This window comes from Balearica regulorum, chromosome 3 (genome assembly GCF_011004875.1).
Source record: "Balearica regulorum gibbericeps isolate bBalReg1 chromosome 3, bBalReg1.pri, whole genome shotgun sequence".
Taxonomy (NCBI): domain Eukaryota; kingdom Metazoa; phylum Chordata; class Aves; order Gruiformes; family Gruidae; genus Balearica; species Balearica regulorum.
In genome coordinates, this window is record NC_046186.1 from 92369561 (window position 1) to 92391718 (window position 22158).

Consider the following 22158-nt stretch of genomic DNA (forward strand, 5'->3'; position numbering starts at 1 on the left):
AAAAGTGAATGGATAAATTCCCTGGAGAAAAGCTACTATGGGCTATTAAATGCAAAGACACAAACTCTTACCACCTTTTTTTCCCCTCCACTCTTCTGCTTTGCTCTTTTTTTTCCCATCGCTGAGAGAAAACCAGAGCTGTTCCTGGAGGGTGATCAACCCACAGGCACCTTTTGGTCTAGCTGAGGTCGCTTCCTCCAGGAGTCCCTACCACTATAAAAAGCAGAAATGTATATCCATATGCAAATTATTTGCAACTGTCTATGAATGTGCTTGCAACAGCGTAGAGTGCTGCTACAGAAATCCCAGCAGTTCTGGGCCTGGGCGTCTTTGCCTTGCTGTGCCATGGTACACAGGCACACCGGTCAGCTCTCCTTGGGGGCATGGGATCCATCACGTGAGGAGGGGTCTGAAACCCTTGAAAGCCAAAGTCTGCCTGGAGGATTGGGCAGGGGGAGCCGGTAGGCAGCGAAATTCAGAGCAGGCTGTTCCTGCTTGCTGCTGTTCCCATGGAAACGGGGGAAAGATGAGAGGAAAAGCATCCCCAGCCTCTTTTGAAGATGAGCTCCTTCAGCAGCACCCCGGGCTGCCACACCTCTTCCCATTGGAAGCAGTGGCTGGCAATTCCCCCCCTCAGATGTGTTTCCTTGAGTGAGAGCATCAGGCCTATGGACCGTTCCTTCCCAATCCCAGGCAACAGAGTGGCCAAGAGCAAACCGCTCATCCCAACGCCAAGGCTGAGCCTCAGAGCTCAGAAAAAGTGAAGCAGTTTCCAGCAAATTCTGCAGCTTATGCTTTTCCCTAGTTTGGATCTGGGCAAGCACCTGCAAGGATACCTGCTTTCCCAAGACTATCAAGGAAGCTGGGCTCTACCTGCAATAGCTGGACCTAGATGAGTCTGGACCCTTCCTGAGCTCTGTGTGTGTCCCCTGAGGATGCTACTGTGAGTTTAAATTGAGAGTCTGAAGAGCCTTATCCACTCATCCCTGCAACCAAGCAGGTTAGGTCTATGGGTGAAATAACGCTGCAGTCAGCTCTGTGATAGCTAGCTGAGCATCCTTGGGCCTGATGGAGATGACAGCAGCAAAGACACTGCCTGACCTAAGGCTTCCCCCGAGTGCCGGCATTAACGCTGACGGTCAACCTTCCCCCCTAGACCAGCTGGGGCTGCCCACGTATTAGAAAAACATAGTTGGAGCTCATGCCAAGCGCTCCTGGTTCTCCGAGCTCTCCTACTTCATCCCGAGAGGAGGAAAACCCACGGGACCCCTCGCTTCCCCATTAGGCAGCCCGGCCGGGGCCGAAGCCCGCCCGGCCGCCCCAGCCAGCCCAACACCCCCTCGGTGAGGCTGGGAGCGGGACCCCTCCTCGGCAGCGCCCGGACGGCAACTCCGCTCCCGGTGGAGCTCCCGAGGGGCGGCCGCACCGGGCTCCCTGCCCGCCTGCCTGCCGCCGGCGTCTCAAGGTCACCCACCGCCCCGCTCGGGGCGGGCGTGGATCCCGCCGCGCCCCCATCCCCATCCCCATCCCCATCCCCATCCCCATCCCCATCTCGTCCCCCCCGCCTCCGCCGCGGCCCTCCCACCGCGGCTCTGCCCGCCCTCCGCCGCGCCGGGCGCGGGAGCGGGAGCGGCGCTGCGCTGCGGCGGGGCCGGGGGCCGGGGGCCGGCGGGCGGCGAGCGCTGCCGCCGTGCCGCGGCTGGGGGCCATGCCGCCGCGCCGCCCGCCCGCCGCGCCGCCCCGCCGCCCGCCCGGAGACCGGCGAGGCAGCGCCCGGCGGCGGGCGGGATAATGCAGCTGCCCAGCCCGCAGGCACCGCCAGCGGGGCGCCCCCGCCGCCGCCATGTCCCCCCCGGCCTCGGCGGCCGCCGCCAGCGAGGGAGGCAGCAGCACGCCGGTGCCTCCGGAGGAGGAGGCGGAGGGGGCCCGAGAGGAGGTGAGGAGAGCGGCCGCCCCCCCCACCCCAGCCCGGGGCTGCCCCCAACCACCCTCCCTCCCCGCCCGCTTTGCATGGCGCGATCATTGACCGCCCCGCCGCGGGCCGGGCCGGGCTTTGCCCGTACAGGTACGGACCCCTGGCCGGGAGCCCCTCGCCCCTCTTCCGGCCCCGGGGCTGCGGTGCGGGCCGGCGGGGGCGGGGGGGCGGGGGGCGGCGAGGAAACCCGCCCGTCGGTCCCCGCCGCCGGCAGGCTGCCCGTCTCCATCGCTCGCCTGTCACCTCGGGCTTGCCGCCGTGCCGCCGGGGCTGGAAGGGGCGCAGCCCCCAGCGCCGTCCGGAGCTGAGGCCGGGGACGGCTGGGGTGCAGGAGGAAGGGAGGAAGTCACGAAAGAGAAGCGCGGGGCACTGCTTGGGCTTACAGCAATGGGAAGAGGTTGTTATGCCTGGGAGAAATGGATATGGAGACCCCCCCTTCCTGCGCTCTGACTTGGGGGGGTGCCAGGAGGTAGCACAGCTGTCTGCAAGGGAAGACGCGGTGGGCAGTAGTGGAGAGGGCTTGGGGACGTGGTGAAGCCTGGGATTGTCGCTGGCGGCTGCTCCCAGCTGGAGGTTGGCTGGGGAGAGCAGAAGGTGCAGGCTAAGGCAGGCCAGGTACCAGCACAGCCTTGCCTCCGGGTATGCTGCAGTCCGTCCGCACCCCCGGCTGATGAGTTTTCTGGAGTCCAGGCGGCAGAAGCCAAAAAGGGTCAGGAGCAGAGCACTCGGTGCACAGGGAGCAGCACAGGGAGGCAGGTGTGCGAGCCCCTTTGTCTGCCCCCACGGATCCTGCTTGCAGCTTGGGCTCCCAAGAAGAGAGAAAGCAACCGCACTACCAGGACCCACCTTATGCCATAGAGCCAGCAGCCCATGGAGGGCAGCTAGGCAGCGTAGGAAGAGCAGCATTCTCCTGGCATGGTGGGTTGTCCTCGCTGAGGGGACCACATTTCAAAGGGCAGCTTGGGGGGCGCTCAGAAGCTAGCGCATCACTCGTCCTCTGCTGTTGAGGAGCTGCGGTTAGCTAGTGCTGCATAATCCTGGTATTCTCTGCCTCCTTGGCTTAGGAAGAACATGCATGCCCGTGCATGGTTATTCTATATATACAGACTTATATTTAGATATAAATAATTGCGGGAGAGGAATGCTGAAGTTCAAGGACTGGGAAGCTGTACAAATACCATATACTCTGCTCCATGGCTGTTTCTCTTCCTGCTTCCATTCAACAACCCCTGGTGCCCTGAGCCCAGGCTCTCCAAACAGATCCTGACGAGGGTAGCTAAACCATGAAGCACCTTTTTAGCATGAGGACGTGCTTGTTGCCATGCTGGGACGTGGTCTCTTGCCCCCAGTGCCCTGGCAGTGCTGGTGCTATGTTCAAGAGAGCACAGCGGCTTTTGAGAGGTGCCAGAGCGAGAGCTGGTTTGGATGAAAGAAGCATAGCAGGGGCAGTGCCTGGGTGAGTTTCCCTCGCCTACGGTGTCCCCTGGTTCGCAGGGATTACGAGAAGATCGTCTGGGCTTTGATTGCTTCGCGGTGGCTGCCAACTAGGGTGTCAGTATAATCTTACCCGTGGGAGCAGGCATGACCTGCACTGTTTAGGCTAAGGGCACGCTCCCCACGGCCAGAAGCTATCACAGACTTGCATGAAGCAGCTGGTGGAGGAGAGGGAAGCTGCAGCCTCTTCTGACAGTGCCACGCTTGCTGGCATCTCATCTGATGCAATGAGGAGAGACCTTAGTGGGGAGCTTGGATTCATGGACTGACCTAGGGCAATTCTCATGTCTTCAGAAATATCGCGAGGGGAGGGTGTTCCTGCTCCCTTATAGTGCCTGTGTAAGGCCACACTGGCAGTGTGATGTCCTCATTTCCATCAGGACCAGCTGCTGGTGCCAGCATTGCTGAGCATCCCAGGAGTGGGGCTGAATCCCACCTGTAAGGGCCTGTTGGCCAGGGCTGGCAGGGAGCCGGAGGAGATGTCTGGGGACTGGAAAATGGGAAATGAGGTCTGTCCTGTTGGAAGGTGCCTCATCTTGACATGTCTTGGATCACTGTACCTCGGAGCCATGCAGGGCTTCAGGTGCCGCTCAGCTTGTCCCAGCAAGGCAAGTAGCAAGAACTACTGGCCAGAGCTGGCTGTAGAGGGCTGGCTGAGCCCTTGTTCCCTGTTGGCATTACATGTATACACCTGCACTTAAGGGTGGTGAGCTGAACCTCACTCAGCAATGTATTTCTACCTTGGAGGGTAGGAAATGCCAAGAGATAAGCTCTTCAGCCTGGGAACAAGCTAAAAAATGTTCTTGTCCTGCTGCTCAGGTGGGAACCAACGGAGAGAACCAGTCCTCCTCCAAGTTGCTTCGTAAAATGGAGACCTTGGTACTATTGCAGGAGCTGACTGCTGGCAGGGTTCCCTGGCTCCTAAATGCTCAGCCTTCCCCTTTCCTCTGCAGTTGGCAATGCTGCCAGCCTGGGGCTGAGCCAGCTCTTTCTTCTAGGCAGGTAGATCCTGAATTTGGGCTGTAGGCATGTGGGGTGTGATGTGGGCCCATTCTTACCAGGAGTTGCCAATGTCTGTCCGGGGCCTTAGAAGATGGTGGCAGTTCCTAGAAACTACTGGATCCTCCCCACCTGCCTTGTTCTGGGGATCTGAGGTAAAAGGGGACAGGGCTTATTCATTTGTTGCGTGATGTAAGCTTATTGGCAGGGCAGAGCCACGGAAACTGATGGAAACTCAGGAGTCCCACTGGAGTCCCCTGCAAGCTGCTGCCACAGCCTGGCACTCAGGAGCTACCTGGGCCTTCAGGCTGCTGCTCTGGGGCTTTTGATTTGTTTTTCCAGCCCCGTAGAGGGCTGTCTCTAGGACACCTAACGCTTTGAACGCCAGGGCATCTCGTAAAGTGAGGGCTTAGTGTTCTGGGGGTGAACTGGAGATTTCAGGCTGGTCTCTGCAGGGAGAGGCAGGTGACAAGCTATTTTAGAGAGGAGCTTTGTAGAACTTGAAAGACTTCTGGAGTTGTTTAGTGTTCAAAGTTGCAGGGTCCAGGTTGTAGGGGTGATGAAGCTATTTTGACCCATGTGCTTGGCCACTGGGGTGCTGGGCAGGTTTGTCCTCTTGAGATTTTTTTTATTTTTTTGACAAGAGGATTCCCCAGATCTCAAAGAAGTTTCATGGAAGCAGTGATGGGGGCCCCCTCTTCTACTGCCTCTGCCCTGTGCATTGCAGGCATCTCTGTTTGCTTCATGGCTGCTTGTAAATCATCCCCTCCACCCCTTCCCATGCATCCCAGAGCAGCAGCTGCAGGTGTGGGACTCCATCTCCTTTCACCTCAGGGGCAACATCAGAGGCAAGTGCTATGTGTGAAGGAGGGGAGGCTGTAGCAGCGATCTACCCCCTGCCCTTACCAGCGTGTGTTACAGTTAGTGCCCAGGCGTCTGATTAGGGTTCTCCCATGTGTTCTACATGGTGAGCTGAAGCACAGAGAAGGGAGTTGACTGGGGTCCCCCAAAGGGGTTGCCCAAGCCATGGCTGGACCAGTTCTGCCCTCTAGCACTGCAGAGACGTTTAGGTGCACCTGCAATAGCAGATTTGCTTACCACTCTCCAGTGCTCAAGCCTGAGCAATGGGGGAGGCTCCCAATGATGGAGGGAAACCCTGTTTGCAGTGAAGTAGGGCAAGCCTTTCGCCTTGTTCCATCAGACTGCAGCGGGCAGATGACGATGGCGTTTATATCAGAGCCTGCTCTCCTCTCAGTGACACTGTTCTGGGACGGAAAGGATTTCCCTTTCCCAGCTTTTTCATCTGCATGTTTGCTGTCCTGGACTTCTCCAAGGCTGGTTAAGAGCTCAGGGAGGCAACCTTATTCAGCTGCTTCTGTGGGGGCAAGCTGCGGAGCTGGTTGTTTGCTCCTGTGAGCCCTTTGCAGCCCAGGAGAGGAGCAGGGATGCTGCAGTTCCTACTGGGATTAGACTCTGCAGCTGGCTCCTCCTCCGTCTCTGCTGTGGTTGTATCCCCTGTCATTGGCACTTGATCAGCTTTCAGAAACCCCTCCAGCACAGCTGATGTGTATGTGTTTTACCTCAAAAGCCTAGGACAAAACTGGGTTGTAAACAGTTTACAGCAGGGGTTAGCGTGACCCTGTAAAAGCGCTGCAGTATCTAAATGCTGCGTAGTCCTAGGAGGAGACTATTGCGTGGACTAGAGCCCTGCTAACACAGTTCCTGGAACTAAGCCTGGGCTGCATCGCACTCCCTGCCGCCCTGCCCCAGGTGGGTAACCGCAGCGGGGCTTGCCTGCATCTCCACAGGGCGAGCGCCAGCATCACCCTTCTCCTGAGCAGGATGACGCAGGCAGTGTGGGATGTGAGGGGCTGGGGAGCGACTGGGAGGTGGATTTTGCTTTTCTGAGACAGACGTGGCTGAAGACCTGCCTTCATGGTGCCCCTTCCTCAGTTTGTCAAATGAGTGAGCTGAATGCTTTGCTTTACTCCTTGTGCTCCATTTGCAGATCCTCCCCCAAACAAGGCACTGTTTCTCTGCAAGCCCTCGCACCCCACAAGACACCCCAGGGTTAGTGTGTGCCTTGCATCTCCTGCTCAGACCCCCGGTGCTCCTCCTTCGGCTGAGCAGTCCTCTTAGAGCCTCACAGCCAGGGCTGCCGCTGCGGGGAGGATTTGCAAGGCAGAAGGCAGCTGTGGGAGAGGAAACCTTCAGCCGCCTGGGTAGTGGCACAGCAGTCCAGCGCGGGAGAGTCGTGCTGCAGCCGAGCAAAGGCAAAGAGATCCGGGCAGGCTCTTGTAACCGCAGCGTGGACCTGAGCAGGGAGGGCACAGCTCAGGTGGCTCTGCCTGCTCTGTGCCCCCCCCTTCCTCTCCTCGCTCCCTTTTCTCTGAGCTGGGGTGCCCTTCTTGCCCCGTGACCGTGAGGCTGCTGCAGTGGAGGGTCGCAGTGCGAAGACTGAGGCGCACATGTGTCCGTGCCGGAGAGGCTGAGCAGAACTGCCCAGTGCCCCTCGCTGTTGCCTGCAGACCAGCGCTACCCCACCTGCCTTCCCTGGGCTCTGTGTCTCTGTTGCCAGCTCTCGCTCTCAGGCAGTTGCCCCAAAGGTGGGTCCTCAGCGCTACTGATGCTCGGGACCCCTGGGATGTGCCGTCGTTCCCCTCGCCTCTCCTCTGGTGCTCATCGCAGGCTGGCTGCTGGGGCGGGTGGGAAGGGAAGCTCCCTGCCTCCGGGAGAGAAACCTCTGTTGCAGATTTGGGCCAGATCCAGCCCTGCTAATTGCAGTGGCAGAAGTCCCACTGGCATGGGGTGGACCAGGCTTTGGTGAGGTGTATGGAGGAAGGGTTAGCACATGGGACTCTAGCGGACCAAGATGGGGCTGAGGGGCTCTTCAGGGAGAGCAGGGGGGATTTCTTAGAGGAAAGAAGAGGCCAAGATCTGTCTCTAGACCTGCCAGTGGTGCTGTGCATCTGGTTCTTGCTTTAATTTCACTTTTCATGCAAGAGTGAAAGTGCCCCCCCTACTTTCTGGCAGTGTGAGTCCATTAAGCTCTTTGGGATCCCTGGATGAGAGACCTCACCAGCCCAGTGTGCTCAGGAATGGAGGAGGGATGGGGTCAAACTTGAATTTCACTGCCCTGAGTGGTGCCATTACCACTGACATTAGCCCCTGCAATGGCAGAGGTGAGCTCAGGAGCCGTGCTGCGTGCAGCTGGGGAGGGAAAGCAAAGCTGAAAGCCTCTTAGTGAGTTTAGTGGCATCTGCACAAGGCTGGGGTTCTTGCCTCCCTCTCTCAGGTCGCGCCTTTGGAGATTGCTGGGTTGGATGGCATTTGGGCTGGATGACGTCTTTTGTTTAAGAAAGCAAATAACCTCTGCACATTCTCCCTTTGGGTGTGATAATGTCAGTTCTCACTGACGAAGCTGAATCAATATTTGAGACTTCAGGGTGTTGCAGGGAGTGACAGAGGTTTCCTTAAGTGGGGTTTTTCCCAGGTCTTTGTGAAACCCTGCACAGTTCCTATGGTGACGGCAGCAGTGCAACATCTTTTAAAAGTCCCACTGCTGAAGTCCTGCCCTTTCCTCACCATGAAAGACCTGAGAGCAGTTTTTTGAGAAGTATGGGCTGTGACAGTCAAATTCCAGTGCAGGCAGGGACATTTGCTGGCAGCCGTGACCCACCACTCACCCTCCCTGCTGCTGCAGATCAGTGGGGTACTCTTCTCTTCCTGAATGCCTTTTAAGATGTTATTCCATATTTGCTTTCTCTCCCACAAGAAGCGGCTGCGTTTCAGTCGCAGAAAAGTACTTTCCTGTTTGTGTGGTTTATGAAGCACTTGAGAAGCACTTCAGAGCCCTTTGGGCTGCCAAGTGTTGTGGTGGGAATCGCCATTACCAAACAGAGACCTTCCCAGATGCAGAAGGTCCATTTCTCCATCTTACAGGCACCCCTGGCTGCTTGTGCTGCCCTGGTAGGAGAAATCTGAATGTTGCTGTCGCTCATTACTGGGAAAGGGGGAGAAACTCATGTGCGAGTGGTGAGGGGCATGGTGGGGTGAGCTGTGGTGGGGTGTTCAGGTGGGATGACCCATCAGTTAGAGCTGCCTGCGCCGGTGGGATGGGTGCAGAAGCTGAGGTTTGTGGGGGAAATGCCCCAGCCTCCATCTTGCTGTGCTTCAGTACCCATCTTGGGGACGTGGCAGTGGTGGGGATTACTCCCCATTGAAGAAGGGGGGTGCTCGGGGTGCGGGCTGGCAGGGTTGCCCTCTGTCACTCTCCTCCACATCCAGCTGGGCTCTGCCTGTCTCCCAAGGAGGGGCAGAGCACTGCGAAGGGAAGGGAGGGGGGTGACAGTTGCCCACGCTGCAGGACCGTCACCTTGGGAGAGATCCTGGTCTCCAGGCTGCCTGCTGAGGCTAGGAGCCCTATGGCTTCTGCTGTTTGTCCCTGTTCGTGGAGCTACAGGTGCCTCCATGGCACCCTGCTGCCTGCTCCCCTTCCCCCTGCCGCTGCAGCCTGCTGACTCCTCTCTTGTTTTCTCTCTCCTTCTCCCCGGTCCCCCGGAGCAGCAGCGGCCGGTGAAGCAGTCTCTCAGCAAGTCCCTGTGCCGAGAGTCCCACTGGAAATGCCTGCTGCTGTCCCTCCTCATGTACGGCTGCATGGGAGCCATGACCTGGTGCCACGTCACCAAGGTGACCCGGCTGACCTTTGACAGCGCTTACAAGGGCAAGTCCATGATGTACCACGACAGCCCCTGTTCCAACGGCTACGTCTACATCCCCTTGGCCTTCCTGGTGATGCTCTACGTGGTGTACCTGGTGGAGTGCTGGCACTGCTACACCCGCAACGAGCTGCAGTACAAAGTGGACGTGGAGAGCGTGCACGAGCGTGTGCAACGGATGCAGCAGGCAACCCCCTGCATCTGGTGGAAGGCCATCAGCTACCACTACGTCCGCAGGACCCGGCAGGTTACCCGCTACCGCAACGGGGATGCCTACACCACCACCCAAGTGTATCATGAGCGAGTCAACACCCACGTGGCAGAGGCCGAGTTTGATTATTCCAACTGTGGAGTTAAGGACATCTCCAAGGACCTCATTGACCTGGAGAGCTACCCGGCCACGCGGCTCCGCTTCACCAAGTGTTTCAGCTTTGCCAACGTGGAGTCAGAGAACTCCTACCTGACCCAGCGGGCCCGCTTCTTCACAGAGAATGAGGGCCTAGATGACTACATGGAGGCCAGGGAGGGGATGCACCTCAAAAATGTGGACTTCAAGGAATACATGGTGGCCTTTTCCGACCCAGACAACCTGCCTTGGTACGTATCCCACTATGTCTTCTGGGTGGCGGCTCTGCTGACCCTATCCTGGCCCCTGCGGGTGCTAAACGAATACCGCACCTCCTACGTCCATTACCACGTGGAGAAACTCTTTGGGTTTGACTATGTGGCGGTGACGCCAGCCGAAGAACGTTCCTTCTGCCGGAGGATGCCCCGCGTCAACACGGTGGACAGCACTGAGCTGGAGTGGCACATCAGATCCAACCAGCAGCTGGTGCCCAGCTACTCGGAAGCGGTCCTGATGGACTTGGTGGGGCTTTCCGGCTGCACCAGCTACTCCGCTTGCCGGTATGGGGGGTACCGGCAGAACTGTGAGCGGTGCCACAGGACTATAAGCAGCTCCTCCATCTTCTCCCGCAGTGCCCTGAGCATCTGCAATGGCAGCCCCAGGATCCCCTTCAGCAGCAGCCGCTTCTCCCTGAGCCGCCTGTATGGCTCACGACGCAGTTGCCTCTGGCAGAGCCGGAGCGGGAGCCTGAACGAGCAAAGCTGCCCCACGGAGCAGACCCGCCTCTCCAGCCAGGTGACTGTGGAGGAGGAAGACCCCCCTCCTTACCAGGACGCCCTCTACTTCCCCATCCTCATTGTGCACCGCAATGAAGGCTGCCTGAACCATGACCACCGTCACCTCCACCGCAACGGGTCCTGTGTGGAGACCTCACTGTGAAAGCAGAGGGCGGTGAGATCTTGTTGTCCATTGCCTGGCCAGCGCAGGATTTGGGGAGAGGAGCGCAGGGGAGGGAGATGGCCTAGGTGGACATCAGGGTGGAGCGGACACGGCATCTCGCTCCGGCAGCAAGCGAAAGCTCCCCCCACTGTGGCTTTGACCTCCCGGAGGGGTGAGTGCTGATGCTCCCTCTGAGATGGCACAGAACTCTAGACCGACTACTACCACATGCAAAAAAAAAAAAAAAAAAAAAAAGCAAAACCCAACCAAACTAACCCCAAAACCATAATTTATGGCATCAAGATCCAAAGGGGGGGAATAAAAAGACAGGCCTGATGCAGGGAGGGGTGTGCTTTGGCTCCCAGCCCTGGCTCCAGGCTGGCTTGTACTCCGAGGAACCAGCAGCCACCAGAAAGCGCCCTGCTGCACCTCTGCCCACCCTGCTGCCCACGCTGGAGCGAGACCCCTTGCAGGGCGGAGGGGAACGGGCCCTTTGGGAGCGTCATGTAACTGCCCGTGCCTCGAGGTCTGGGGCATCCAGGCACATGGAGCTGAGCAGCAGGTTAGAGCAAAGGCTGAAAGCCACAAATCCAGCTCTTCCCCTTCCCCCGTCCCCCGACCATTCCCCACCCTCCCCACTTTTTTTTTTAGACCATGCTCCGACTGTTACTCTGTTCTCACTGCTGGGAATGGCACCGCCTCCAGAGGATCCCAGGCTCGGCTCCTTAGGAAGCTTCGGCACGCCAGCTCTGAGAATCAGCATCCCCTAGGTAAAGGGCTTTTGGTTTGGGATTACAGCAGGCAGGTGGCACCAGGGAAGGGATGAATGTGCAAACTCAGATGGAGTGGAGATCTGCAGCACTGCTGATCCGCTTGCTGGAGGAGGGTTCAGCTGGAAAGAGAAAACGGGGGGGCCCCCAGTCAGCTGGGGAAGGGGGAGAGGATGGCGCTGGGACAGGCGTCGTGGTAATAGGTGGCGCATCAAGTGGCTGGGGTCCCTTCCTGGCTTTGAAGTGAGTCCTAATCGGTTCAGACAAGCATCGAGGAAGGCCCTGGTAGGTTCAGCTGCAGTTCACCTATTGATAATAGAACAGCAGGTTGGTGCATGTCTGCAGGAGTGAATTTAGCATGAGATCAGGCAGGGCTCTGGCTGCAGACTCTGGGCTGCAGACTCCTGGCAGCCTGGGTTTGGCAGAGAGCTCTGAAGAGCTGGGAGGGAGAAATGCAAAAGCATGCTGGAGCATTGGGAACCTGGGCTGAGGAAATGAGGAGCAAAGGGGTTTCCCTTCTGTGGGGCCCTGCAGTGAGTGCAGGACCCACAGCTGGGAGACAGGGAGGTGTCTGCTGTGAGGGATGCTCTGCAGAACAGAGGCTGGGGATATGTTGGAGGGGAACCTACTTAAAACAGAGTGGTTTGCTCTACAGAGGTTTTTGCAGAGAGGTGTCCGGCTGTGAGAAGTGAGGTGGCTTCTGTGTAGCCCATTAGCCCCTGGGTTCCTCTGCCAGGCAGGTTGACCTGCTCTGAGATCTGTGCTGCCCCTTCTGTCCTGCTGGAAAGGATCCCAGTGACGTTGGGCAAGGAGCCTTCATGTCACCGAATCTGCACCAGTGGCTGCAGCATGCAGGCACCCAGCTTTTCCTTCTCCATCAACACATCTCCAGATCTCTCGTGTCTCTGTTCTCAGAAAAGCTGTCTCCTTTTCCGTCAGCTCTTTGGGGAAGTGAATGCCAAATCAGCCAGTGATTTCTCCAGACAGTACTGCTCCTCAGCCTCACCATGCTTCCCTCATCCACTGGGGCAAACAGTGGCTGAGAGCAGCAGGTTTTGGGTGACGAGCAAGTCCATTAGCATCTGGGCATTCGAGCTTGGTGTCTGCCTCCGCATCTGTTGCAGAAGGGAGAGATGTAACAGCAAACAGTGAGGCATTGCATTTAGTCCAGCCAGTCTTCCTCCTGCCACCTTATTAACAGAGGGTCTGTTTCTCTAGTCATGCTGCTGTACTGCTTCACCTCCCAGGTCTTGGGGAGGCTGCAAATGCACCCTTCCACCACATTAGTCCTCTCTTCAAAATCATCTCTGTCTGGCAAGCCTGGAGCAGTCAGCACCTGTGGGAATTGTAAGGCCCTGCTTGGCTTTGGCTGCAGAGCAGTCTGTTCTTCTGCTCTTTGTGCCTTGTGTGTCCTGGTCAGTGTGTCTTGCCCTTCAAAGCAGCTTATGCTCCTGGATCTCAAGTTCTAGACTCTGAACAATGGCAGTTTGAGCAGAAAGTCCCTTAAAATCTCACTCCATTATGATTCTGTCTTGTCATCTGCCTTTACTCTCGCTACCAGATCTAGATGTTGGCTTAAATAAGAGGGTCCCTTTGAGAACAGGGAAGCATAAGGTCTCCAGGGTGGGCACAACCTTCTCTGCGTTTTGTTCTCATCATTATTGGCACAGATTAAGACTGGGTGAAAGCAGCTACAGCCCCCTTGGCTGCTCTGGGATTTCCTTGCTTAGTGATGATGTTTGGCTTGCTGTGTGCTTGTGCTTCTCTCTCCAAGGGCCTAATGTAAGCCAAGGCCAATGCTGAGGGTCCTCGTGAGATAATGGCGTGTGCTTGTATGTCCTGGTGAATCAAGAGATGTTCAGTCAGTGGAGCTGCAATGTGTCATTAGCGAGGAATGTGGTCTGCTTGTCCTTCCCATCCTGTTCTCTTTGAAATCTCCTACACATTGCTTAAATTAGGCTGCGATGGCTCTCTTTCTATCCCCAGCCTCCAAGGTGCCTTGGACAGATGGATTTATCTAAGATTTGGCAGGCCTTTTAGCTCCCTGGGGCAAAGACAGTCCTCAGAATAGGGACAGATTAGTAGGGTCTCTGTGCCCCTGTCCTTTAGCACCTGCAGCAGAGTTCTGATTTCAGGGACCTCATCCTTGGCTATTTCTGGGCCTCTTTATAAGATTGCCTCAACTTGTTCCTCTGGCCCCATTTTTACCCATGAAATCTTATTCTGGGGGTGGTCTGTTCAGGTGGACACCTGTATCTTTGAGGCACGGCTGCTGCTCTGGCCTGCAGGATCCATGCACAGTCTTCAGGCTGCTGAACACCTTCCCCATGCACATAGTGCCAGCCATAGCCAGGTCCCAGACGCAGTCCCAGTGCCACAGTTTGTGGCCGTGCCAGATCCATAGCACCCTGAGGAGAAGTGGGACCTCTCTAGTCAGTGCTCCCTGCTGCACACAAGGATTTTGCGGAGATCCCCTTCCTCATGTTCTGGGCTCTGCTACCCTGCTGCACCTGGTGGAGCTGCGCCCCTGCCCCGGTCCAACCTACTCCATTCTCGCCAGGCTGGAGACCTTCCTGCTCTGTCTCAGGCTCAGGAAGGGGGATGGCATGCTTGGGCACAGAGGGGAGTAGGACAGGGCAGGAGGGACAGGAGCTGCCTGGTGGCTTGGTGGAGCTGAAAAGGACAGACTGAAACTGGGGTTGTGCTCCCTCTCCTTCTCCTTGCTTGCAATGGCAGGGAAGTTCATGGCAGACAACTGGGCTCTCCCTTCCCACCTCCAGCATGGGACGCAGCCTGTGTGTGTGTGTATAGGTTTCCTCTTAAGTGTTGGCAAGGGATCCTGGAGCGCTGGGCTAAAGGGCAGCTGATTTAATTCTTGCAGCTCAGGTTATCAGCACAGATACCCAAAGACGGTCTGTCCCTGTTCCAGCACACAGCCTCTCCATGGTGGAGGGGTCCTGTTTTCCCCGGCACACAGACATCCACCCGCCACAGCTCCAGGCTGAGCAGCAGTCAGGCGCCTGCTCTTCCTGCAGACTTGTGTCTGCTCTCTGCCATGTCTGCGTCGGTGACGACGATTCCTTTGGCAGCTCAGTTGATGGCCCAGTCTGCTCCTCTCATGATAGCCTGCTCCCTTATATCTAACCTGAATTCTCCCTGCTGTATCTTAATCCCATTACTTCTCCTCCATTGACTGGCGAGTCTAATTGGCTCCGCTCCTTTTCCCCATGGCCCTCCCGACACAAGCAGGCGTTATCTGGTCTCTGCAGCCTTCCCTTCACCGATCCCAGGATCTCACTGGGCAAACCCTGGGTTGCGTGGTGGTGCAGAAGTTTTCCCTATGTAGCGAGTATATCCTTCCTGCTCTGAGCCTGGCTGGGTGAGAGGAGAGGGCCAAAGGTTCAAGCAACACCTTGGTTTGTCAGGCTGGCTGTCCCCTCATTTCTGATGCAGAAGATCTCTTCAAAGTGAGCAAAGTACACAGAGCTACTGGTCCCTTACGCAGGGAAAGCAGGACAGCCTGCGTCGCCCTCTGGGAAGGTGAAAGCAGAGTGCTTGGCAGTACGAGGGGGCAATAACTAGAGGGTCTCCGCAGTCAGATAGCTTTGGGTTTTTTCCATATGTCATTCACCCATTGCAGCTTTCCCTGGGCTGAGAGTCAGGCTCAGCATTGCACTTGTCAACAGGCTTTCCTCGCATACTGGGACAAGTGAGGTGGGAATGCTCCCAGTTCCTCCTCCTGGCCCTTCATGGTGCTAATCCATCCCTAGAAGAGAACTAGTCCTTGCTGCTGCAAGGCTGGACAGTAAGGTTGGGCTATTTGGTGTTTCCCATTGCTGCCAGTATAGTTGCCAGGTACTTAAAAGCCCTCCAGCTTTCCTGAACTAGAGAAAGAGAGAGAATGAGTGTGTGAGGGGCTTTGGATTAGCTGATCTTAAGACACATCACCACCAGTTTATCCATCTTTCAGCACACACTGGAAGCTTCCCAGATAGCGCCCAGCTCTTTGCTCATGCAGAACCATGCGGGGACACCAACTAGCCTGGTGGTACTTCTCGAGCCCACTGCGTGTAATGCAGACCACACCAAGGAGGGAGATTTCAGAGAGGGCTTTCGGGTTGAGCAACTGTAAGGGCATTTGTTAGGACAAGGAGATGGAATCTCATCTTATGGCCAATGCCAAGCCTTCCAAAGTCACACACCAAGCAAATACTCAGGATCAGTGCTAGGGAAGCTGCCGTTTTTCTGATTTCAAACAAGCACAGCCCCCTCCCTTTCCACTCCCCATAAAATGCATGTCAGAGACCCAGCCCGTCCCCGCCCTCTTTCTTGTCTCTCCACTCGTGCTCAAGAGGCTGCAGAGCTATTTAGTCACTCTGATGGATGCCCATGGGAAGGGGACTGCAGGACGAGGTTTGTTAAGTGGAAGTTTAAGAAAGTTAGATAGCATCCGATGTTGGTAAAACAGTGCCTGCTGATTAGCCTGCAGGAAGAATAATACCTTTTAAGTTCTTCTTCCAGCCTTTCCAACCATGGCTTCAGTACTGCTGTCTAATATCACCAGGATGCTGCCTTACTTTTAGCAGGGTACAGCCTTGCTGCAACGTGCTCCTGCTCTGCTGCAGTGGCTGCAGGGCCTGGGTCTGAAATACTACACCACCAACAAGAAGTTGTGTTACCAAAGAGCTATAAGTCTCAATTTGTGATATGTGCTTCTAATCATGTTTCATTCATATTCGGCGGTTAGAATAAGGTCTGTATGAATATGATCTGGACGCAGATAATCTCAGAAACGGGACATGGTTTAAGTGTTAGCTCTATTTGGTAATGCTGCCTCCTGTGATGCTTGTGGGCCTAGAGTCTCCACCGAACCAGGTATGTGTGGGGACCAAAGGCTGGTTCATAGGACTGGGAGCCCAGTGGGGACTTGGGGCTGAGCCTGCCTAGGGCTCTTTTCCCTGTGCGCATTCTGGAAAAAGGGGAAAGGGGCTAGTCACATTTCAGGTAGAAATTAATGGGCTATGTTCATCACTAGTGTAATTTTATTGAAGCCAGTGGTACTATACCAATGTGAGCTTGGCTTAGCAGATCCTCAGAGTGGTCTGTCCTTGAGTCCAGACAAACTGATCTGTCACAGTGTTGCTTTGATGCATAGAGTTCGTGTTGGGACTTGGCCAACATGAATGAATGTTGAATATCTACTGTCTCTGCAAGCAGTGGGTTGAATTATTCTGCTCTACTGCCTCCATCACAGCTGCTCCGCCAAGGGAAATGTTATGCTCATGGATGCGATCTCGTCAACTCCCTCAAAAGCAAGCTAACAAGCAAATTGACCTCCACTGCACTGGGAGAGGAGCCTTCTCCCACAGGACTGTAGCCTTTCTGCACACGAGGGAAAAGAGGTCCCAAGGACAGAACTGAACCTGCAAGACCCATGGCCTCATGGCCTCCCCTTCCTCCTTCCCTCCTCACCTTGTCTGTCTGTCTTGGGCGAGGGACAGTTTCTTTGTGGAGTTCAGCAAGCTCCTCTTCCTGCAGCTCATAACCAGGCTCTACTAACAGGTACATCATCCACCTATGCAACACTTCCAGAAGCTGCCAAGTTTTCAGGAGCCCATTACAATGTGCGGCGTGGCCTCCAGCACTGAGAATAAGCACAGCGGCTGCTGGAAAGCTAAGTGGGTTTTATTCCTCCCCTCCTCTCAAGGAAGACTGTTTTTGTTGGGGCTTTTTGCTTGTTTGTTTGGTTTTTTGTAAAATTCATTTGGGGAAATGAAGCTTGTGAGAAATTGGTGCCCATCCTGAACCCTCCCCAGTCCTTCGAACTCCGGGAATGGATGGATCACCTACTGTGATTATAATTTAGCGGACTTTGTAGAGCAAAGTAACTTCACACATAGACACACGAGGTTCTTTCACTCTCCATCAGCACAAGCTGCTTCTGCAATCTTAGCTACTCACATTAGCGAAAGAAAAAGCCTAGCTAGAATGTGGTGAGATGACTTAGTATTTTCTATCAGTCCCATGGTCCCAATGTCCGTTAGCGGTGCCGTCAGCTGCCACGCCATGAATTCGGACTTTGGATGGCAGCCCACAAACTGGTCAGGGTGAGAAGGTTTGGAAAAACCCAAGCCCGAGTCTCTACACATCTCCAGAAGCAGATGCAGAGAGAGGATCAGCTGAAAGCAGATGTCACCTCCTGCTCAGCCCAGCCCGAAGCTGGTGGGCTCTGTGCGTGCTGCACCTGCCCTCCCCGGGAGAGCCTGTCCCCAGGCGCCGAGCAGAGGGGGATGAAAGTAATGGCGTGTCTGACGAAGCAGCATGCACGGCACCGTTCAGCCAGCTGGGGAAAAAGCGGTGACAACTAGATCCCAAAATAACAGGATTTCACTTTGGAAATGCCAACGGCTTTTTCAAACTGAAATGAGACTAAAAGGCCTTAACAGTTGTGAGAAGTGTTTCAGGTTGCTGTTCCTTGCTAAAAAAATTTAATTTTTGTCGATGAGCTGGGTTTAAACATTCCACTTCAGCCAGCTCTGTTAGAAATGTGGGTGGAGAAGAAATGCTCAAGGCAGATTGGGATGGTGACCCTGTGGCTTCGCAGTGGGGTAGGCTGATTGGGAATGGAGGCTGGAGTTTAAAGTCTTCCTCTGCCCCTGGAGGTGTGACCTGGCCGTCCACCCAAGTGTGTGTGTGTGGCAGGGCGTGCTTGTGTGCACGGCTGGGACCCGCAGCCCCGCAGAGGGTTGGTGTGTTTGTGGCTTTGGTCTGGTGTCACCCATCCGTCCTTGCAGCAAGAGCTTTGCAGGGTGACAGAGCATTGCTTGTTCCTCGGAGAGGAAACTCCTGACCTGGTTTTTGTGAGGAGATGGTGTGAAGTGTCACATTTGCTGCAGCGAGTGGCAGGGAGCAGGGATAAAAGCATGAAGCAAGCTGTGTTTGAGAACAAGCTAATCCCTTGCTGGCTGCCTGAAAGGGAAGAACTGCTGGATCTGCTCCCTGGCCAACAGTCTCCAGCTCTTCTCACCCTCCCCAAACCTGATGTGCAAACTGTCACTCCTCTGAGCTAGCCAAAGCACCCCCTTTCCCTGAACTCCTCCGAGGCCATGCGTTCACATCATTTCGGTCCTCTCCCTGCTAGGTGCCGTGAGCTGGCTGTGAAACGCCAGCGGACGAGTGATGACCTCAGGCGTGCTGGTGGCCAGACCTCCCCATAACCTGCTGGTTTGCCTGCACACAGCCTTCCAACAACGCTCCCTGCCCTGGCGTGCCTTGTGCTTGCTTGGTGGAGAGTCAGCACAGCCCGCAGAGCATTGCAGCACATCCTCTCCTCACTTTTGCATCACTTTGTGCTTTCCCAGAGAATTTCACAGCACTTCTCTGAGCCTTTGTAGACAGGGTAAGTTCAACAGACCAAAGTTAGAAATTTGGTGGTCCTGATCTCCAGACCCCTGGTGCTGTTCCTAGGGAGGAGAGGCAGGTCAGCTGTTGTGGCAGTGTGGGACCAGGGCATGGTGTCACCGGTGAAAGCAGCATGTCTGCTGGCGGAGTCTCCGAATATCGGCTCTGTGCTGCTCCGTCGGGACCAAGGGCGGCTTTGCTGAGGGCTGAGCAAGGCACAGCTGATGGAGGAGCTAGCGGAGGAGGGCAGAATAGTGTGCGAGTGCTCAGCAAGACGTGTGGAGAGGAGGGGCTGTAGGAGAACAGCTGTTAAAAGGCTTTGCAGATGCAGTGGTTTTTACGTGAGACACAAGGCAAGACAGGGCAGGAGGCTCCTGTGCTGGAGCAGGAGGGAGCGCGGCATTGGATGGAGAAGCCCGGGAACAACGTGGGTTTTCAAAGAAGGCTGTGCATGCTCTGGCTGAGGAGACAGGCAGGAGGTGTTTCCAAGCTGAGGTGCCCAGGCCAAGCCTCGCTGTGTTGTCAGAGCAGCGATGTTGCCTCCAAGCCCAGCACTGACAGCTCAAGCACGTGTCACCAAACCGCAATGGCTAATGCAGCCACAAGGTGTAAATGTCACTAATGAATAAATTGCCTTGTGCCTTGGAGAGGCTAATCCATCAAGGCCGGGGACAGGGATCTGACAGGCTCGGCTATTTCAGGCACAGCCTGTAGGGAGGAGGAACGCTTCATTTCTGAGCCGTCACCTCCGCCTAGGGAAGCCGATGCAGGGCTTGGCTCTGCGCTGCTTCACAGCTTCCCAGCCGCATGAGCTCAGGCTTCATCCTTCTTCACTGTGACCGAAGGAAGAAGCAGGAGATGGTCTAGGTTAGCCAAAAGTGCCCTGTCAGCAGGGTAGTGCGTGGGTCTTGGCTGGGGCTACCTGGTTGAGAGTGTTTGGAGGGAGGCTGCTGCACACAGGACATGGTTGGTGTAGGTGCTGATGGGATAAGGCGGTGAGTCCCCAGTGATCAGGAGAGCTTGCATTGGATGTCTGGAGTGCAGGGCTGTGGCCTGCACCGTACGTGGTTCAGGCCAGTAGTGCTTGGCGCCATGTTTTAGAAATGTGCTGTTTACTCACCAGTTCAGTTTCATAGTTTGCCCCTATGAGATTTGACCTGGAAATGCTCCGAGGCTGCCCCAGCCCAAGCCCTCACCCACTCTGGAGACACGGCTCTACTATGCTATCTTGGGGGGTAGTGCACAGGTCCCCCCATATCCCCCCCTGCTGTTGAACCCCAGCCACCAGCACCTCGGCTGGCTGTGCCAGGAGCCAGCACGTACCCGGCAGGCAGGGACAGAAGCTCAGCATGGACAAATCCAGCCCCATCGGCGCAAAGGGAGCCTGAACGCAGCGACCATTATCATGCACAGCCTCTGCCCATCCCCACGGCAGCCTGCTCCTCCACCCCCAGTCGGTGCTCAAAATCAACCTGCCGTACTGTTTACGACATATGCCAGTGTGACACCTTGCAAATCGATGCCTGGGTCGCTGTGAGCAGAAGCCGCCAGGCTTGGGAAGCCGGCCACCAGCTCCTGCCACCACCCGCGCTGTGCTCAGCACAGCAGAAGCAGGGCTTGCCATCTGCTGCGGGAGGGAGCCAGCCGGGCGCCCCTGTGCCGGCCCGATGGGGCACCCGCTGGTGTAGGCGCAGTGAAAGCCCTTGTGTCATTCCCCCTCCTTTACTACCTAGCCACCCCCCCCCCCCGTCTCCCCCCATCACTCTGGCACAGATCCACGGGTGGGGGGATGCTCCCAGCTTGTCTGGGATCCCTCTGCTGCTGAGTGCCACCGAGTACCACTCATGCTGCCTCGGCGGATGGCGGTGGCAGGGGAGAACAGCTCTCAAGCAAGGCACTGGAGGTTGTTCCCTCCTCCAGACAGAGGCCCACAGCTGACCTCCCCTCCTCAAACCCCACCACACTCCTTGGGTATGGATCTCACGGGAAAGCGAAGGGGTCTGTACTGGCCCAGTGTTGGCACGTGCCCTTCCCAGCACAGAGTGACCTGCTAGTTACGGCTCTGCAAGGCAGTCCCACGCCTCGGTAACCAGACCTAAAGGTGAGAAGTGACCCACCAACGATGGAAGTGTTCACTCTCAATCTGCTGTTGCTTTCATTTTTACTAACATGTATGGTGTTTGAAATGGTTTCAACCCTTGCAAACTGGCAGATAGTGGACTGTTGGTCTTGGGTGTGGGCGAGTGGTGCAGGCTGCTTGGTTTGGGCTTTGCTCTTTGGCCAAGAGACTGATGGGAGGGAAGGCAAAGGGTTCTCCAGGCAGCAGCTACCTGTCCAGGCATTCCTGTGTGTGGTAGCCCAGGAGTGGGTTTGGAGGGTGCTCACGTGGTGTTAGCAGTCTCGGCCATTTGCAGGAAGAGGAGCTGTGAGTATCCTGGAAAGCAAGTCTGGGGATGTTCTGGGGATGATATGTTTTCCCAAGCCGGTTTCTTTCCATCCCTGTTCCTCACTGGCTCTAACGGCCAGTTCCTCCTCATGTGTCTGCTAGCATGTCTGAGGGATCTCATGGCTGCCCTCCCAGCACGAGCTGTCATTGCACAACTGGCTGACCAGATGCAGCCCTGTACTTGGAGCTACAGGCAGGCTTGCCCAGGACCTGGCCACCTCCATTAAGCCTCCACCCCACTCGCTGCTGGAGATGTTCCTTCATCAGCCTGACGCTGATCTGGGTCTTTTCTGCTGTTTCTGAACATGAGTTCTCATCTCATTCAGGTGCGTCATTCAGTGGAAATATTTTGTAAATGCAAATAAAAAGAAATAAAATCTATTCAATACCTCGGTCTCGAGGATGGGAAACAAGTAGTGGGAGACGCCTGGGTGGGGAGGTTTCAGAGCTGCTGCCACTGGTTAGATTTTCTTGTGGATGTAGCCCCTGGAGCATCCGTGAGTAGTTGGGAAGGGAGCTACACGGATCTGCGAGGGCTTGGGGCTGAGCCCTGTCGGCACCCCTGGCACGGCCACCACTGCTGGGATGGCCTCGCACTCCATCCTTTCTGATCTATAAGGGGGTGACATGGCACAGATAAAGGTCCTGTCGGCCGGGGGCATGTGGGCAGTGGCGCTGCGGGTGTCTGTATCCATCAGGCAGAGCAAGGCAGAAGCGGGTACATGGCGAACAAATTCTTTTGTGAGCACTGGGAAACAGTTTTTACTTTTCAACTCTGTCAATATGATCTAGCTCTGTCTGTCTCTCTATATATGTACAAACAGTATATCACAATGTTGCCTTTTTTGTTGGAAATATCAAAGTACAAAGATTGTAAACCAAATCGGTGTAATAAAAGTTTCAGGTGATTCACTGAGGTGGCTGCCAGTGGTGGGTCTGTGAGTGCTGGTGCTGGGCAGGGCTGGGAGACATGTGAAGCCCTTGGAGGGCAGGAGGGGATGGAGGTCATCCTGCTGGCTTAATTCCCTGCTGACCTCTCCTGAGTGGTACGGTCAAAGGACCGAGGCAAT

The 22158-nt window shown here is 56.0% G+C and overlaps 1 protein-coding gene across 3 annotated transcripts; it reads left to right on the plus strand.

Annotated features, from left to right (window-relative positions):
* The first annotated feature begins 1572 nt into the window (after positions 1 to 1572).
* On the plus strand, positions 1573 to 22004 carry TMEM151B (transmembrane protein 151B). Of its 3 annotated transcripts, XM_075748979.1 has the most exons (4): positions 1573 to 1936; positions 9035 to 11033; positions 11123 to 11241; positions 16496 to 22004. In XM_075748979.1, the coding sequence occupies exons 1-2, from the start codon at positions 1844 to 1846 to the stop codon at positions 10469 to 10471; spliced, it is 1530 nt and encodes a 509-aa protein (XP_075605094.1). In that variant the 5' UTR covers positions 1573 to 1843; the 3' UTR covers positions 10472 to 11033; positions 11123 to 11241; positions 16496 to 22004. The 3 variants fall into 3 exon arrangements, with proteins under 3 accessions (XP_075605094.1, XP_075605093.1, XP_075605096.1); XM_075748978.1 differs by having other exon boundaries at positions 9035 to 11241; XM_075748981.1 differs by having other exon boundaries at positions 9035 to 11241; positions 18383 to 22004.
* Positions 22005 to 22158: the final 154 nt, after the last annotated feature.